The sequence below is a fragment of the Clarias gariepinus genome, chromosome 10, assembly GCF_024256425.1.
Source record: "Clarias gariepinus isolate MV-2021 ecotype Netherlands chromosome 10, CGAR_prim_01v2, whole genome shotgun sequence".
NCBI lineage: Eukaryota > Metazoa > Chordata > Actinopteri > Siluriformes > Clariidae > Clarias > Clarias gariepinus.
In genome coordinates, this window is record NC_071109.1 from 25,138,452 (window position 1) to 25,158,535 (window position 20,084).

Sequence of the window (20,084 nt, forward strand, 5' to 3'; positions counted from 1 at the left end):
GTTCAGTGTTGAGGGACGTTACTTTTTAAAGTATTTAAACTTATCAAAATTACTGTCATTAAAAAGTAATCAGTTACATTACAGCGTTACTTTCTGATAAAAGTAACTAGTTAGAGTACTTTTCCATTGCAGAGAATGAAAACTCCTTTGTGATTTCTCATGCATGTTGTTTTAGTCAAGACCTTTTTAATAATTCTACCATCATCACTTAGCGAAGTTTGGCCCATAATCTGTTAACTACTAATACTCCTATCTCACCTACGCAGTTTCGCGCGGTGGTCGTAAGTACAGTTCATCATGATTCACCGCGAGTTTGGCGCTGTGATTAGGTTTCCATCTTTCCGCGTGACGGTCCTCACATAGTCAAACCACATAGGTGAGAAAGGGGTATAACGGCTTGTAGGACAACTTTTACACACACAAACAGATTGGAAATCATTACATTTAAAAAAAATTTAAAAAATTGAATTTTAAAAAAAATTAAGAAAAAAAAGAAATATTGAATATATTCAATATAATTCAATGAATAATTAATCAATTATAAAATTGTGATAATAACTAAATCACAATAGAAATACAAATTGAATCAGCACCTAGGTGTCATGATAATACATATATTATATGTGTTTTTATACATAGTGACAATGTTATTGTCTCAATTTTTTTAAATAATAGAAAATGATAAACCCTCCCTATGAATAAGTGTGTCTAAATCTTTTCATCTAATAGTACATCTTAAATTTATTTCATACTTTAAAAAAGCAATGGCTTTTCCTTTTTCATGCTTCATTGTGTCTCTGTTGACTCAAAGTACAGTCGAGCTGGCACCGCGGGGCAAACAAAAGTGCTTTCTTCATAAATATACAAGGCGCCACGCTCAAGTTGTTTGACCGTATCTCAGCAACATTTCTTCTTAAAGTCTAGACGCATCATTTGAAGGATGCCAAGAGAAAATTTAAAGCCGGCATGTTCACGCAGCAAGAATGCCTTAAGACCCTTCCCTTTCACACAGCACATCAGTGCACACTCGGAGGTGGCAGTTGTGACTGGTTTCTGATCTGAGCCAGCCTCCCTATCCCAGCACACCAGATAGAAATGTATTGATCCAGACCATATCTCTCGCTAGCTCAGGAAAAAAAAGGGCCTTTCTTAACTGCCTGGGGCTCAATCGATATCGCTGTCGGGAGTGTCACAGCATGTAAAAATAACACTTCATCCAGGAGTCTTGCATGTGTGTGATATAAAAGCCTATATTACTCAGTATTAGCACGAAGCAGTGCAATTACTTTATTAGCATGCTCTCCAAGGTATATGATTATTCACCAGTTTAGTACGGAATAGACGGAATTTGAAAGTTTCAGATTTGTCATCAGACTTGATGAACTCGGTGCACTTCTCCCGAGTGCAGCTGTGTTCTGGATCGTGATTTCTGCGGCTCTAGTCGAGATGCGTCATCGCCTGATTTTGCACGCTTACCCTCTCATTAGGCTGTTTTTTTCCCCCGATGACGTAGAGCTCTGTGGTTTTGGCGTGCCCGAAGGCCATTGTCCCTGGGCTTATGTAGAGATAGTGCTGAGCTGTCTAAGAGGGAAGGGAGAGGAGGCAGGTCTCGATGACTACAGGGCAGAATTGCCCCTGTCTACCTTCATTAGGCTGATATGAGCCATGACACAAAGCTCACTAGTCAGGCCGGCATGTTCCTAAGCTTTCCATGTCATGGTTAACATATTGAGGTCCTTGTAGCAACTGCTCAAATTTGTAACTTCGTCCCAACCAAGAACTCTGGGGCATTGGGGAAACACAGATGTGAAGATCCTTAGCTGAGAATGAGCGTTGTCGAGCTCTGGTCCAGGGGCTTCGCTAAGGGTGATTGACTTTGGGCGTCCCACTGAGTCATGAAACGTCTGTGCGGCGAGGATCAAAAGAGAGGCCAAACGTCTTCACTGTATCCATATCTGAACCGAATCATGTTTTTGAAGCCGAGGGAGGCAATGATGACCAGTTGAGAAGTGAGAGAGGAAGTGAGAAAAGACAGATTAGACCTTGGAGAAAATAATGTGATAGAATGCTAGTGGAGGGTAAAGGATGGCATATTGGGGATTAAAGATGGAAGAGAGTTCTATCTGCACTGAGGAGGCAGCCTGAAGAAGGGATCTTAACTAGCACTGAGGCATCATTAGGTTTACATGAATGCCCAAATTGTACTGCGTGCTAATGCTCTGCCCTTATCACAAACTCAATGCTAATCTCTCTATTAATTTAAGGAGCAGAACTCTGGGGCATTGTTAAACAGGGAGCAACAGTTTTTCATGAAGCTTTCACAGGAAATTAAAGGAGAAAGTTGGAATTGCAGCTTTCCTTTTACCTTGTCCCACGCGTTATGGTGTTTGGCCCCCCGCGCACCACTCCTAACACAACTTCACAGAACGACTCTAATGTTTTCTGCATCAAATGGATCTGAAGCTTAACGCGCCGGGGTGATGGGGGGTCAGGGTGTGTTTTTATTGGCTGTTTTCTTTCCTCCGTCTGGGATTAGCGCTCGGTTCCTGTGTGACTGAAGTGCTAGGAAAACAGGAGCCTTTATTTAAAGAAGAAGTCAAGCAGGGATTGAGGTAAGCAGGGCTGGCTCGCTAGAAAAGGCAGTGTATCTTGGACTGGGACTAGGAACCAGAGTTTTGGAACTGGAGTATGGTGAATCACATCAGGTTAGGGTTAAGAGCTGAGTGTTGAGCTCCTCTGAGCCCGGTTGACTTCAGTGTTATTGAGAGGTTATTGGAAAACACCCCAGTGCCACTCGAACACATATGAGAACATCAACTTTAAGACCCCGTGTTAACGTTAGACTTCCTGTTTCTGGTAAAAAGACTCCTACTTGTACTGACAGAGGTTCACACGGCTCAGAAGGTTGTCGAAATCAGTCAGTCCCCCTCCCACCCTTTTGAGATTCTGTTCACTAAACAAGCACGTAGCTTAGCTCCCCAGCTCCTCAGCTCCAAAAGAGGCCTAATTGAGGTTACAGCTGCAATCCATAACTGCACATGCTGCCTGTGTACCATTGACTTCAGCCAGTCTGGTGTGACTCTGCTGTTAGCAAATGACAGCGCCGGATAATTGAATTTGGAAAATGTAAATATGTCCGCAGGTCCAATGATTTAGATAACTTTCTGAGATGAAGGCTCCGGTAATTGTGTCTAACTTTGCGTGTGTTGTTTATAATGCGGTTGTGTTGAGGGTGTTTTATTTTCAGCTGACAGGAAATTGACTTGCATGAGAGAGGGACAAAAGGCTACTCAAATCTTCGACGGCATTCTGTTTGTTGTTATAAAGCCCAATAACGGGGCATTTGAAGGTTAAACGCAGGCTGGGCACACATCAAAGCCAGAGCTCTCCCCCTTTACAAATATTAAGACCTTTGGAAAATTTCATCCGGTTAAAAACCTGGCCCGCATTGGCAGGAGCGGGCACTCCTTTGGGCATCATATGATTCTGGTCTGGTGTGTGGTGCCATCTAGTGGAAGACTGAATTTAACGCTAGTGCATTAAACAATGTTGCGTTGTCCAGGCTTTACCAATATACATCAGCATGGCCGAAATGAAAGGATTAGTCCGGTTTTGTGTATTTAGTCTCGGCTTTATTTTATTATACAAAAAGCCACCTCTTCCATCTTAGCCTCCTAACTCCTGCGGCTACTGTTAATGAAAGGCCGTTGTCAAAGGCACTGTCCGTAAACTGTAATAAAGCAAAGCATACATGGTATGTGGAGTTTCAAATAGACCATAGGGAAAAAGTTTTTGGGGGGTCTTGCAAATGGACCTTTGTGTTGCTCACAAAGAGAACATTTGCAAACATGGAATTGAATTATGAGGCTGTAATATAAACCACACATGTGTCTGTGTCGAGCCAAGACCCGGTAAAGGAGGCCAGGAGTTGAGTTAAGTTCCTGAGGTATGCTGATGTTTGTGTGCATTGAAGAAGAAGAAAATGGTCAATTCTTAAACTCACTCTTGGAAAAAATCATGCATTAATGCTGTAATGCAATGGACCTGGGCATTTTCATTATTTTTTCATTGGAAGAATGCCAACAGTGTCATATCTTTAGTGCTTTGGAAATGCATTAAGCATGGTCCATGAGCACAATAATGGTAGACATGATAATACAGTATGTAAGGAATAAATCATGACCGGGTGTGCTGTTCTAGAAAATTAATCAGTCATGTGGTTTAATGCTAAGCAGAGATACGTTTACCATCCGTAAATTGATTCGTTCTTTATTACATTACGTACAAATTTAACACAATGACTTTTTTATATTTATTACATGCATTTTATCTATTTACAGTTACCGTTAATAGTTATATCATTTCATATACAGTATAAACAATCATTGCATCTTTTTCTTTTTTTAACCTGAAAAGATCCACATGTTACAGAAAAACTATAAACAATTTTTAAGGGATTTTTTTTCTGTTTATTTCTAGTCTTAGATTATTATTGTACAAGTCTCCGTGAATGAGTTGTTACTATAAAAGTGTGACATATCAGAAACTTGAAATACAGCTGGAAGGTCTATCTGAGCTGCTCTTAAAGAAAATTCACTTCTGACCAATCGTATTCAGGAATTCGTCTGGCTATCGGGGGGGGGAAGGAGAAGGAAGGATGGAGCGTGAGAATCGAGATCGAAATCAAATCATGTGCACATGTAGCCTTGGTACTTTTTGCAGTGTAGAAAAAAACTTCAACTCAAATTCAAGCCCTGCAAGGCAAAGTAAACTCACTTTAATTGTTTGTTTAAGTTACTTAATTGATTTCGCTCTGTCTTTCTTTCCCTACGCGGGGCAGCTGTGACCACTCACAGAGTAACAAGGAGGCAGAAGAGGACCACCTATGGTTCAGGCTCAAAGCCTTTTTCCGTATCCAACACCCCATTATTCTGAGCTGCTAATTCGATGGTTGTGCAACCTGACCTGTGGTCCAGCTGCAGAAAGTGTCAGATTCACACCATGGAGAGAATGATGGTTTTGACGCAGTATGCCAGTGTGCTGTTCTTGGACCCCTTCTTTTCTGAGAAGGGGAACATAGTGCAAAAAGAGGAAGAGTGTGTTTTGGCTACAGATGGAGAACAAGCCACACTTTTATAGCCACAATCTCTCTCCCGCTCACTCTCCTTTTCTCTCTCTCTCTTTCTTTCTTTCTCTCTCTCTCTCTTGCTGTCTTACTCTTTGCCAAACCACTGTCTCTAGCTGTCTGCAGCTGCCTATGTTCCTTCCAGGAATAACTCATTTAAGACGAGCCTCTGTAGCCAAAATTGACCTGCTTTCTCAAGCTCTGATGTCAGTTTGTAGGGGGGGTGAGGGGTTATTAAGGGTTACTGGGGTCATGACCCAATCCACTACAATACCACGTTCAGACAAAACACAATTACCAAGCAGTCACCAGGTCCAGCATGTCCTGGTCTGAACAGCGTGGGAAGCTGGAGCACTCACGAGCCTGTTGCAGCTTCAGTGTGCGAGCACAGCATGTGGTCTCTGCCAAAAATCATCCAGCTGAGCGAGAGTTCGTTGTCACGCTTGGTGCCTTTGCTCTTTGAGTTTTTGAGGGGCGCAGCGAGCTCTCGGCACTCTCAAAATGTTAAAAAAAAAAAAAACACACAAAAGAAATCATGCTCCTGAGTTCTCTCAGGCTCCGAAGTCAAGCACCAAGCCCTTACCTCAAATCCCACTCTGTCTCAGCTGAATTCAGTGTGTTCGTGGATGACTGTGTGAGAAAGAAAGTGTCAGATCTGCTTATTGTGTTCGCTTATTCAGTGCCAAACCAAAGAACACACCTGGCACATCCATCACGTTTGCTCAGCCAAAGCATGCACGTATATTTCATCCTGTCAATTAGGGGTTGCTCATGCTGTGATCGCTATACATTACAGTGTCCGCTTACAACGGGTTGACATTAAATACCATATTACTGTACAGTATAATGCAGCTGAAGTGTAAGTTCGAAATTATTTGGTCAGGAAAACTGCTCTTTACCTAATACTTGAGTGGTATAACAGCAGTACTGGTGGCATCTCGTTACATTTCTTCCTCCACGTCTACGGCCAAATACATAAATTCATGTACTGTACAGCATTTACATTACCTGCCGTGTGGTCACCTTTCCTTTACATTTGATTAATCCGCTGGCCAGAAAATACTTTAACGTGCATAGTATGTTCATTCTAATAGTGGATACTGAAAATCGGTTTACCTTCCATTACCCTGGAGAAGAGATGCCATGCACAGTGCACTAATTAACAAACTTTTCCACTGTCCATCTGTCTGTGTGTGTGTGTGTTAGTGTGGAATCGGTGAACGACGGACTCTTTCACACGGTGGAGTTACTGATCCAGAATCAAACTTTGAGTCTGGTGGTGGATAAAGGAGCCCCCAAGAGTCTGGGCAAACTGGCTCGGCCGCCATCGCTGGAGCCCAACACCCATCTTTACATCGGAGGTGAGAGCACTATAGTATATACTACTACTGTATACAGTAATGTGCAAAAGTCTGTGCACCCTGTGTTTTTAGTACAAAAAATGGTTATTCATTTTTTTATGATTTTTTATTGAGTCAGAACAAAAACATTACTGATTTTCCATCGCAAAATTTTTTATTACAGAATAATATTTTTATGCCAGAAAAAAATCTGTATATTATATAAACTAAAAAACAAAAACGGAATCTACCTGAAAGGTACATCAGGGGATCAATATTTTTAATCACAGTATTATGGCTCCGTTTTTATAGAAACGCGATAAACGTATAAGCATCAAAAGAACCTGTTTGATTTTTGGAGCTATTTACTCGTTATATTCAGTCCAAACGTTCTAGTCTTACATGAAGTAAGCTTCAGAATTATTGGCACCCTTGACAAAGATGAATAAAAATATATAAGAAAAATTTGACAAAAGATTTCTCTCTTATGTTAAGCTCTTGTTCAACAATATACTGTACAGTAGAACAATATAGGTCACAGTTAAGAATGCACCAACCTCTCCAGCATGTCTAGTCTACAGTAGGACATTTTGATTTTGCTAAAAACTTCGTAAAGTGAAAAGTTGTATAATTTTTTCTTTCAGGCGTGCCGCCCGTGATCGGCTCCACCGGCCTGCGTATGGAAGCTGAGCGCACATCCCAGTCGTTCAACGGCTGCATCCATAACGTTCGCATCAACGGGGAGCTGCAGGAGTTGAGCGCCGGGTTAACGGGCATGGGGGGCATCCTGCCAGGCTGCCACTCGTGCAGTGTGTGTGCACAGGGGCCATGCAGGCAGAGGGGGGATGCGGGCGTGACCTGTGATTGTCCTGCCAGCACCAGCGGCCCGCTGTGTGAGCAACAGAGCTACGCCAATCCCTGTCAATCCAGCAGGTAGCAACAAACACACCCTCTCATTATACAGTATATCTTATTTTATATACCATAACAAGGTCTGTCTTGTAACCAGTCACTTATCTTAATAGCACCTGATTCTGGGGAAGTAATCCACCGCTGTATAGGTCTATTGTAATGCAGCACTGCCTGGCTGCCCCGCTGTCGCTTTCAAGAAGATTTAGTTAGTTCAGAAGGCAGCAGTCCGTGACCTTACTCGGAAATGAGCTGAGCACATTAACTTAGTCTGATTGAAGTTTTAGTGGCTGCCTATTTAGTTCTAAATTCCCCTCAAAGTCACTTTGCTCTACAATGCTTTAAATGGTTTTGGTCTTATTTGTAAAACTGATCTAAAGTACTATAGTCCATTCTGCACACTTAGTTCAGCTGTGAATCCAAGATTGAAGATCTTTCCTTTATATGAACTCTGAATGATCTAAAACACAATCTCCGTAAGTGTTATTTAACTCAAGATTTAAATGGACTCTACAGTGATGCGATGTTGCCGCTCACCAGATCCTTAGTCTCTCCTGAGCTCTAAAAGTGTAATGCCTGTATGCATATTGCATGTTTTTTCCGGATTCCTCCCGCCTCCTTAAAAACATGCCAGGAGGTGGACAAGCTAAGCCAAAATCTCCCTAGTTGTGATAGAGTGTGTGACTGTTTGTCTGCATGGCGGCCTGTGATGGACTGGCACCCTTTGTGTTTCCAGCATGATACATTTACATCACAGCATTTAACAGACACTCTTATCGTTTTTTATCTCGTTATACATCTGAGTAGTTGAGGGTTAAGTGGCAACTTGGTGTTTGTGGTGTTTGAACCATAGTCCAATGCCTTAACCACTGAGCCACCCCTGACCTCCTGATTATGATATTGCATGATAATACTTGTACGTAATACTTCTTAGGAGGTATCTGTAAAAGAAAATGACACTCATAGCTGTAGAAATGTGTTTAAAGGCACACCAGATTCTACCTTTAGTTCGTTATGCTGCTAAAAAAATAAGGAAAGCAACTGTAATGTAAGAGAGAATGCAAAACAGATCCAGATTGTCTTTATTTTAACCCTCTTGTCTCTCTTTTTCTCTGTGGGTGCAGGTGTGTGCATGGCCTGTGTGTGCCTACGGGTTCATCCTACAGCTGTAAGTGTGCGTCGGGTTACGTGGGTCAGTACTGTGAAAGAAGAGAGGAGCCACCCGCCTGCAGGGGGCAGTACTGTGTACATGGGGAATGCAGAGTGGACGAGAGCGGGGCTCCTACATGCCACTGCCAACCAGGATACACAGGCAGCACATGTGACACCGGTACGACACACACACACACACACAGAATAGTTTGAATTGAGAATTTAATAACACTGTAGATTATGATAAGAATAATTTATGATCAGTGTTAACAAATCATATTAGTATTGCTGAAGATGTAGCAGCCTATATGAGTTATTTTATCATCACCTTATCCATCATCATTTTAAAAGAAAATATTTTTTTTCGCATGCCTCAACTAGAAGCGAAGAGAGCAAAGGATCAAGGTGAATGCGGAACAGTTCAGGGTTAAGGGTCTTGCTCGAGTGCAGATGTTCATGATGTTCCTTTTATGTTTTTTTTGGAGTTCTAACCTGCCTCCTCTGCCCCCCTCCCAGAGCTGGCATGTCAGGGCGAGATGATCCGTGAGCAGCTCAGGCGTCACATAGGTCAGAAGACGTGCACGTCCACCAGTAAGATCCCTCGGGTCGAGTGTCCCCGCTCGTGTCACCCGGGACTCTGCTGCGCCCCGACCAAGAGCCGCAAACGGAAAGTGAGCTTCAAGTGCTCGGACGGCACCTCCTTCTCCGAAGAGATAGATACGACCTTGGAGTGTGGCTGCTCGAAATGTCCTTCATAATGATCACCCTCCCCGTCCCCCATTTCACGTGGAGCCAGAGGAAAAGAAGAAAATATATTGTACATTAAAAAAAAACAAAAAACAAATAGAACTTATTTTTATTAAGGGATTTTTTTAAAGAGACTGTTTTTATGTGTGATATAAAAGTTATTTTGTATCCGTGAAAAAAAAAAAAAAACCCACCCACACATAGACACACACATCAGATTAACATTCCTGAAAGTATATGAATTTTATATAAATAAATATATATATATGAATGTGTGTGTATATCTATATAAATGTACGGCCTAACCTGAGGATTAATACAGTGTGTATTGCATGTGTATCGAGTGAGTGTGAGAGGGATTTTTTAGGACACTGAGCAGGTATCATTTTTAAAAAAGCTTATAATGCCAGCAAAGATGCGCACGAGGAACCTCAAACTCTCACCGTCCTGAAGAGCACCGCTATACGCTGGTAAAAACAGGAACTGTGCCTTGTACCCAGCCTGCATTGTGACAGACTGAAGGACTCGTTACAGAAATCCAGAGCTAAAGGATTGGAACTGCTTATCTCAAGAGCTCTGGAAAGTTCATGTTACATGCAGATGTTTCTGGTTGTTTTGTGTTTTTGGTTTTTATATTTCAATCGTCTATTACCCATCAGAAAGAAGAGCAGAATCCCGAGCAGAATGGATCACAGAGCTAAACATATCTCCCCATATTCCTCGCATGACTGCATGGAAGCATGTTGGACTGAATGTGAACTCATGCTGTGGTCCAGCAGTGAAGCTCCAGTCACTGGTGGCGTCTTGGTCCTGATTTTGTGTTGTTCTTCATGTCTTTTTTTTTTCTGTACTTAATATTCACAAAAACACAACCACATCTGAGCTCTGTTGGAAAGCTCTCCATGTTGATGCAGTATTCTGTCATAACCGTACTAATATCTTAAACATGACTATGTTATGCCCATTACTACTGTATTTTGTATCATATAGCCATTGTTTTACAAAGAAGGCTTTTTTGTTTTTGTTTTTATTTTGTTTTTTACAGATGTCTATTTGGAGAGATAGTAAAACATAATTTTCATTTTCCCCAAAGTAAATCAATCAGTGTTAAACGAAATACAATCAGCATATCCTTTATAATAAAACATGAGGTACATATTTCCCTGGTACAACATAAATGATCTGATGTATGATGAATCATATTAACACCTGTAAAGGTAAAGGTGGTGTAACTAATAGAAAGATCATTTCTGGTTGAATATGAACTAGAGAGTGATGAATAATGTATTATGAATGTTGAATTAAAACGTCTAATGAAACCGTTAATTGGGTTTTGTTGGTTATTTAGGTTGGAAAAATGGTGGTTTCTGATGGTTTCTGAGGACTGGTAATGAAGGTTGTGCACATTAAACAAGTTAAGACACTTCCCTATAAGCGCATTACACTCCTGAACAAATGTTCTTTCCGGCTCAGTGGTTATTTTTTGCTGTAAGGTGTACATATGCAATATATTGATGCAACAAGTTGGGAATTTTAAGGCCTTTTTAAAATGGATATGAAATACTTTTCCCCTGGTATCTATCGTATTTTAAAATAAATGATCGACAGAAAAATGAAGTAAATTACATCTAGTGGTGGAAAGAGTATAAAACGCACTGACTCGAGTAAAAGTAGTAATGGGTAATAAGAAGTGATAATGCGTGAAAAGAAATAATGCATATGGGGAAAATAAAAGAAGTAATCAAGAAAATGACACAAGTACTGTACAGTATTTATTATATATATACAGTATGAGAGGTGTTTAAGCCAACCCGGGACCTGTAATGAATTTCCTCATGAATAAAAGTGTAAAATTGATTGACATTTACAGAAGCTGCAAGCACAGCTAAGTGATCCTTTTTTTAAAATTATTATTATCTTTTATATTTAATACAAAGTTTGTATACTGATGACCTGATCCGGCTAGCTTGTCCGGCTTACTTAGCTAAGTAATGGTTGATTTCGGAAACACTGATAACTCAAAATGGTTTGGCTCACATAGAGTTTTTTATTATACAGTCTTATGCAAAAGTTTGGGCACCCCTTGATAAATAACACATTTTGGTTATTTTTTAATTGAAAAGGTGTTAACACAGTCTCTGTATGGAAAAATACACAATATTTTCAGCAAACATTGATGCATAGTTACTTTTTATGTGGCACTGTGCAAAGGTTTGGACACCCTACATAATCAGTAATTATTCACGCCTCCTCTGGCAGATATCACAGCTTGCAAATGCTTTTTATAGCCAGCTAAAAGTCTATCAGTTCTTGTACTTGGGATTTTCTCCCATTTTTCCCTGCAAAAGGCTTCTAGTTCTGTAATATTCTTTGGTCGTCTTTTAAGATCTACTCACAAATTTTCAATGATGTTTAAATCAGGGGACTGTGTTGGCCGTTCCAAAACCTTCAGCTTGCGTGTCTTGAGGTTTTCCATAGTGGATTTCGAGGTATGTTTAGGATCATTGTTCTGTTGTAGAAGACATCTTCTTTTCAGCTTCAGCTTTTTACAGATGGTGTAATGTTTGCTTCCAGAATTTGCTGGTCTTTACTAGTGGGCCAGGTGTAGCTCAGTGGTTAAGGCATTGGACTACGGTTCGAAAGATCCCAGGTTCAAACGCCACAACCACCAAGTTGCCACTTGGTGCCACTTTTGGGCCCTTGAGCGAAGCCCTTAATGAGATAAAAAAGTCGCTCTGGATAAGAGTGTCTGCCAAATGTAAAATGTAGTGGAATCCATTCTTCCCTCCACCTGTGCAATGTTTCCTGTGCCACTGGCTGCAACACAACGCCAAAAGCAGGATAGATCCACCCCCATGCTTAATAGTTGGCAAGGTGTATTTCCATGAACTGCTGCTACTTTTTTCTCCAAACATGCCCTTGCTGATTGTGGCCAAAGAGTTCTAGTTTAACTTCATCCGTCCACAGCTCTTGTTTCCAAAACGCATCAGGTGTCTGTTGCATATTTCTGACTTTGGATTTTATGATGGGGACGCAGGTGAGGTTTTCTTCTGCTGACTCTTCCATGAAGGTCTTGTGGAACGGTGCACCACCAGTCCTGAGCCTGCTAAATCTTCCTCCAGGGTTTTTGCAGTCAAATCAGTGTTTTGATTTGTTTTTCTGACGTGCAATTCTCAGCGTTTTCTTGGTCTTCCAGATCATCTTTACCGACACAGTTTCCCTGAACTGAATTCTCCCTGTTTCCCTGAATAACTTTTTTATTTTTGTTTAATTTATGGCATAAGAAGTAGTTATGCATCAATGTTTGCTGAAAATATTGTAATTATTTTCCATTTCCAAGAGAGACTGTGTTAACACCTTTTCAATTAAAAAAATAACTATTTTTATAACAATTTTTTTCATAATTATTGATCAAGGTCTGCCTAAATTTATACATAATACTGTATACAGTATACAGTACTGTGCAAAAGTCTTAGGCACCATATTATATTATGTACCAGTTTTGTTATACAGTATAAAATAAACAGTCAATATTTGGAATGAAAACTTATTAGGCAGTTCTAAGTTTTAGACACAGATTTGTGCATTTTTATAAGAAAACATATATATATATATATGAAGCAGTGCACCCATCCTGCATAGTGACCACTGAATAAGCTTCTGGAGGCAGTGTTACAGTTACAGTGTTACAGTACTGTATGATCTGGGGTTACTTCAGTCGGTCAGCAACAGAAAGAAGTCAGCTGACCACCAGAATGTACTGCAATGCAATGCCTTTTTTTCTTCCCTGATGGCATCACTTCATTCCAGGACTTAAAATGTGGAAAAATAGTTCTGGGAGCATTTTCACAGATAGATTGGCCCCATATTACACGCCGTAAAAAGATCAAGGATAAAGAGGGTTAAAGGAAATATTAGTGTGTGCAACTATTTTTCCCCCGAGCATTGTAAATATTTACCAGTGAGAGTACATGCGGGTTGTTACCTTATACCTCTAAATAGATTATAGTGCCTATAAGGTCCTACGCATAGAAATGTACTGTAGTAATTCAATCTTTAAGTAATACACCATAAAATAGTCTAGTCACTGGTGTTGTTACATGGATATACTGTACCATTAGCCTAAGTCTCCATAAGGGATTTTTCCATGTGGATAGATGTTTTTTTTTTTTTTTTTTAATAACTCAAGGCAAGTGTTAACTATGAATTTTGTACTTAGGATCACAGAATTCGTTTCACAATTTGTTTTTTACTCTAGTAACTGAGTTTGCATGTTCTCCCTGTGCTTGTTGGGTTTCCTCAGGGTGATCCGGTTTCATCCCACAGTCCAAAGACATGCTGATTAGGCCAAATTGCCCATAGGTTGTGTGTGAATGTACTTGTGTGTATGTGTGTGTGTGCCCTGCAATGGATTGGCACCCTGACCAGGGTGTCCCCCACCTTGTGCCCTAAGTCCCCTGGGATAGGCTCCAGGCCCTCCGTGCCCCTGTACACAGGATAAGGCGGTATAGACGATAAGCGAGAGAGTGAGTTTCCAGGTGTTTTTATTCAAACACCACCACAGTATGTCGCCTGAGAGGCAGTGCAATTCAAGAACATTTGATAGAGAATGTCTTGTCATGCAGTTTTCCATCCACTAGATGGAGAACTCCTCATGTTTGACTGTAGTACATTTGTGATTGTCTCATTCACTTCATCTGGTCCATTGCAGAGAGGTTCTTCAGTTTATTGCTGAATTGTAAGCAGTGTTGCATAAGTTTGTGCGGTTATGCATTTTAGCTTTCATTAATCCAACTCAAACAGAAAGAGCTTATGCAGCATTAAGAGCTGAATGGACAGCTCAATACCAGCTTACTTAAAGGAAGGTCACTGTGACTGTTCTTCAATTCCAGGGAAATATTAATGCTTTTCTGTTTGAATGATGAAAGAATAACAGCCCTAACTCGCCAGAACAACTCGACAGTATTATCCAGATCTTTCCTCCATGGTGCATTCGATTGTTTATTAGAGAGCTAAGCTTTTGCATGAAACCGGTCCCACAGCGAGTTCGTGTCTACTATAGGGAAAGATCTAGCTCCTTTCCATGCCTCTCAAATCCTTTCAAGTTCCCTCTCATTATGTTCACTGGCTTGCCTGTGAACCCTGGCATTCCCTTAGATACACCTCTTCACCCTGCAGGAGGGGGGGGGGAAGAAAGGCCAGCATTGTCAGGGCACGTCAAGTTATTAAAGAAACATAATGCCGCTAATTCTTCGGTGGTCATTATTCATTACAGTCATTCATGGTATTGCAGTGCGCTTGTGAATGTGGCAGGAAAAGTAAGTAGCTTAGATTGATGCTATAGAAATCGAGCAAACACTTAAGGGGAAGCCGAAACATGTTTACGTTTACCTTTGTGAGAGTGTGTTTTATTTGTGTCCAGCTGGTCCCCATAAGGAGACATTTATCTCGTCCCCATCAATGACATATTTGTGTTTGTTTTTTTGTCCTTTATAAAAAAAATAAATAAATAAAAATCTTGAGATTTACACTAGCTGTACCCATAGCATTAATTAGCCTCTTATGGTACTAAAATTGTCCTCCTCTTTTATCCCTTTGCTCATAATCACAGTAAATGCACAAACTCATTTACACCTACAGGCAATTTCATTATGCAGGTTCACACACTGGCGTGTTTTAGGAGGTCGGAGAAAACTGGAGTGTGTACCTGCTCATGGGGCGAATATGGGAAACTCCACAGAGACAGTAACCTGAGGTCAGGATTAAGCAGAGACCCTGAAGCTGTCACTCAGCAATGCTACCCCACCCACCAATGTGTCCCTTCTTAGGCTGCAGCCAAAATGCAGGTGTATATCTAAACCTAATGCTTCCATTAAAGAAGGAAATAAATTGTTTAAATAACGTAGTACAATATTAAAGAACAGTCGAGGCAGATTAAACTAGTAGACCATTTATTGCAATTTCTGAACTGCTGTTACATCCCAGTTTAACTACTTTAAGGACAGAAAAATGCACCAGTTTGCCAACAGTTGAACAACATTTATTGATTAATTTATTTAAGTACTATTAGGGAAGGTAAAAAAAACAACAACTTGCTTTCTTGTAAAATGTACGATCTACGATTAGGGTGTTTTTTCACTCCCTAATTATAAGGGTTAAATTTTATTGTATAAATTAATTAATCAATTTAGTAAATGCTTATAGTAATAATTCCTCCAAAAGAAGGTCATCACAAACACTGTGTGTGTGTGAGCGTGTGTGCGTGTGTGCGTGTGTGTGTGTGTGTGTGTGTGTGTGTGTGTGCGTGTGTATGTGTGTGTGTGTCTGTGTGTGAGTGTGTCTGTGTGTGTGTGTGTGTGTGTCTGTGTGTGTGTGTGTGCGTGTGTGTGTGTGTGTGTGTTCTCAGAGGAGGCATTAATAAGAGCTTGGGGCAGAGGGCAACTAGACAAGATTGGATAGTGAATTATGGCCAAGACAGACAGCATGACTCTGTGTGAAATCAAGTTCCCACCACGCAGCTGGTTGCAGACAGACAGAGAAAAGGGGGCAGATGGCATCCAACTGCCATAGCAGTCAGCCGCACTGAACAACCACAATATGCCAAGCACATTGCATTCGAGGCCAATTCAGTGTGCTACTGGTTTCTTAAATCTCAAGAGGGCTTTATTCATTTTAGATAGATGGATAGATAGATAGATAGATAGATAGATAGATAGATAGATAGATAGATAGATAGATAGATTTGATGAGGTATTTACTACTGTATTAACATATACAGTATTGCAAATTTTGTTAGAAGCTAATGTCCATCTGCTTTTGTCTTTCTTTTTCTTTGGCCATAAAACAAAATCATCAATTAACAGAGTTTTTAAATACTTTTCAGAAGTACTTTAGTAGAGCACGTAAGTGGGTGTTTTGAGAATTAAAAAAAAAAAAAAACGACGTAAATTGTCCCTAGCTATATTTCCTTAGGCAGCACAGTGGCTTAGGGTTAACACTGTCACCTTGAACCAGGGCTTGGGTTCGATTCCTGCCTCAGGGTCTGTAGGCATGGGAATTAATTCCTGCTTACCTGTTCCACACGTCCGCCAAACGTTTGTCTTCTCAACAAACTGTTCTCTTCTCGCGATGTTTAATCTGATATTTCTGGTTTTCATAGTGACAAGATCTGTTTGGTTTATCTCAACATGATTGAATGTAATACATGTTAAGTTGTTGAATTTCATGCAAATACAACATAATTTATTTATGTTCATCTTGTAAACATGAAATTATTATGTACAAAACACATATAACATTTTAGTACATGTACAGTAACAGGTAGCCATGTTCATTTTTTTGAGTGTACATGGTGGGTTTTATACGGGTACTCTGGTTTCCTCCCACAGTATAAAGGCATGGAGGTTAGGCTGAATCAGTATTCCCAATTTCCCTACATGAATGACAATCAGGCATCAGACTGGCAATGCAACCACTTAAGTAACTGCCACAGAAACGTCGAATACAGTACTGTATATCTCCAGGGTGGGAAGTATCTGTTGCCCGATATGCCGGATAGGTATATATAGCCAGTTTAAAGTGCTGTGTTCTGCTCAGCACCTACACAAGATTTGGAGGATAATGAAGTTCTCCAGGTTGGGTTTATGTTGTTTAATGTCAAAAGCCAAATTTTATCAAGAGTTAAAAAAAAAAAAAGAAGGTAAAGACATGGCGGCGCTGCACACTCTCCCATCCAATCTTATGGCCCTAAGTTAAGGAATACGTGTGGGTTAGTGTGGCACGTACTGTATAAATCCTCTGTACAGATAACTGGCTTGTGAAAGTTGCCAGTGATGTGTGACAGGCAAACAAAAAATAAACCAAAAATAAAAAAGCAACCATTTGGATCAGCAGGGTCAGCATGGCTGTTGTTTCTTTATCTTGTTGACAGTTGTGCACTTTCCAGTTGGGCAGTCATTTGCTGCATGAACAGGAGGCTTGTTCTCTCATACTGGCATGCCATCATCTGCTCTCTGCAGGTTTGCCACGATGCTGCTGATCCTGAACACTCAGTGATACATTCTGACATCAACATAAAGCCCTGGTTCTGATATTTCTAAAACATGGTGTTTAGGTTTCGTGGAATACTGCTTTATTATTATTATTATTATTATTATTAGGTAAATCGCTTTAGGTTGCAAATAGAGCTCATTTAAGGTCTAGAATTTTCGGAAGTGATCTTGTAGGAATCTAAACAAATAACAATTCGTAATTTGGAAAAAATTGTGTTGTATGTTATGGACAGATATGAATTGAAGGAGCACTGTCCATGTTCATTATTTATTTCCCCATTCACGATTCACATTTAAGTCTCCACTGGGGATGTGATCAAACAGGATCTAACAAACAGGAGGATTTTAGTTTGTATTTCAGAGTCAGATATAAAACTAATGGGACAGACAAAAACCATGTTCATAGATGTGGTGTATTTGCAGGTTCATTCATTTATTCATTCAATTATCCATTCATTCATTTATTCATTTATTCATCATAACTGCATGGTCAGTGATTAAAACAATTGATCAACTGGAGTGATGTGGCTGGTGGAGAGGAATGTCAGGAGCAGAACCCATACATCTTGCTGACAGTGCTGCCATTTCTATACATGTACTACATCTAATTTCATTATTTTGAATGAAATAGAATATTTTATTTATTTGTTTGTTTGTTTGTTTGTTTGTTTATTTTTGTTTGTTTGTTTGTTTGTTTGTTTGTTTGTTTAAATTATGGTTTTATTTTGGCCATTATTCCAAAATTAGGTAAAAGACAGGGATTTACATTATACCCCTACAGTCTTCATTGCTATACTATATATAATACATACAGTATATAGTATTATACTATATATAACAATATAACCATAGTTCTTTTTAATAAAATTATACAGTATAACAAAATGAGGCTGTTTATGTCATGTGAGTCTAGTCTAATCCTGAATTAAATCAAATCTTAAAACTTTGAGATATGTTTGAGATATAAAAATTATATGCAGTAAGTCCTCTTATATCCGAACATTCGAGTTACAAACGTATGTTCAGTCGCGGAAGTCAGCGTGCATCCCAGGTTGTTCGGAAGCAAGTATAGAAGTAGCAGGGATGAAGCTGGTACTGCTAAGAAAAACCAAGCAATAACGATGGAGACAGAAGTAAAAATAATTAAGAGAACAAAGCGAGGTGAAAAGATGGCAGAATTTTCTCGTTCTATTAACACAAATCATACAGTATATACTGTATTACTCTCTCATTTGCACCTCTGATAGAAATGTCTTCACATTGCAAAAGCTGAACAAGTTTCACATTGCAAAAGCTGAACATATGCAGCGCAGCCTCAGCGAGGGTCGTGCCCACCTGCCTGCACGTGGTCCAGCATGATGGGAGCTAATCACACCTCTGAGAGCCACCATCTGTTCCAATCCCACTTCTCATCCACACAGAGTCAGCCAATCTCACAGTCTAGCACACAAATGCTGCAGCGTTTCTGCACCTGAATGCCTCATTAATCCCAAAGACCCTGGCCTGGAAAATGGAACGTCCTTGGCAACAAAAACAGTAAACATGCAGTAAACATGATGGAAGAAAGTACTTTTGCAGCGGTTGGCTCGTGTTGGGTGAGGCAGCACCGTTTCAGGGGCAATTCATCATTCATTCAGAGCTCCGTCTCATAAGTTGTTGTTCAAAGACAGAACGAGGTCAGAGGGGAGCGCTTTGTTTCGGAAGGAAATCCTACAGTGATATAATAGACAATATGAACACCGAAGGCCCACAAGGAGCCTTTTGATGTCATTGTAGGAAGCCAGTTCCGCTTTCAACCTGAAATGAACTACAGCATGAAAAAGCTCTCCACACACACACACAAACACATACACACACAGCAATACAGCACTTACAATCGCTTTTATAGCACAGCTGGTTGGTTTCAGGTTTCTAATTTTTATCCTGCAAACTTAATGCTTTTGTATTTAATATGGTTATGCTTACAATTAATTTTATTATTGTAGAGAACCGTGTGTATTCTTCGGATGTGGATACGACTACCTAAATAGATGTGTCTATATAATTAAGTTGGCCAGAGACAACCAGCTGTTCTCTGTCTTTTTCATTTCCTTCTTTAAATTCCTCGGATGAAGTTTCCCAAAATACTTCCTCCTACGGTTTTCAACCTACAGCCCCTAAACTTTGAGCACTTACGTTTCCTCTAAGAGCTCAGATTGCTGTGTATACAAAAACATTTCGAGTTAATAATATTCTAATGCCTCCAGTGCACTTCATATTTACACTTAGCTGGAAGAAAGGCCACAGAAGAATCCCATATGCTTCTTCCCAATTAATTTCTGTTCAATTCTCTTTTTCAACACATATGCTAATGTCTTTAAAAAAAAAAAAAAAAACTGCCCCCAGGTACTTCTGGAATTAATACTGACGAATCAAGATGAAGGACCTCTTCTGGTAGCCAGTACCACAATCACATCTGTCTCTCAATTCAACATTGTAGCAGCTTTAAAAATCACTTTGATGTCATTTGCGGGCACTAATTAAGTCGAATTATTTAGTCTAATCATCTATAATTACTTCTAATTATTTATTTATGTCATGTCAGGACCTTGGCACGTTAATTGACCCGTGTCTGACCGCTTTATCTTCTTCGCATCAAACGAGCTTAAATCCTACTGAGTTGAATTTGCTCATGCAGCTCTTTCAAGCAAACAGTTTAAGCCTTTTGTAAGGGCTTCCAGATTTTACCAGGCATGCAACTATAGACAAACATTCAGGACT

At 40.0% G+C, this 20,084-nt stretch overlaps 1 protein-coding gene across 1 annotated transcript in view; it reads left to right on the forward strand.

The window, feature by feature from the left end:
- Positions 1-10,599, forward strand: part of slit3 (slit homolog 3 (Drosophila)) — a 177,915-nt gene extending 167,316 nt beyond the window's left edge. The window contains exons 33-36 of the mRNA XM_053505596.1: positions 6,332-6,486; positions 7,110-7,398; positions 8,499-8,704; positions 9,043-10,599. Coding sequence (XP_053361571.1) covers positions 6,332-6,486; positions 7,110-7,398; positions 8,499-8,704; positions 9,043-9,284 — 892 coding nt within the window. The 3' untranslated portion in view covers positions 9,285-10,599. The remainder of the gene's footprint in view (positions 1-6,331; positions 6,487-7,109; positions 7,399-8,498; positions 8,705-9,042) is intronic.
- Positions 10,600-20,084: the final 9,485 nt, after the last annotated feature.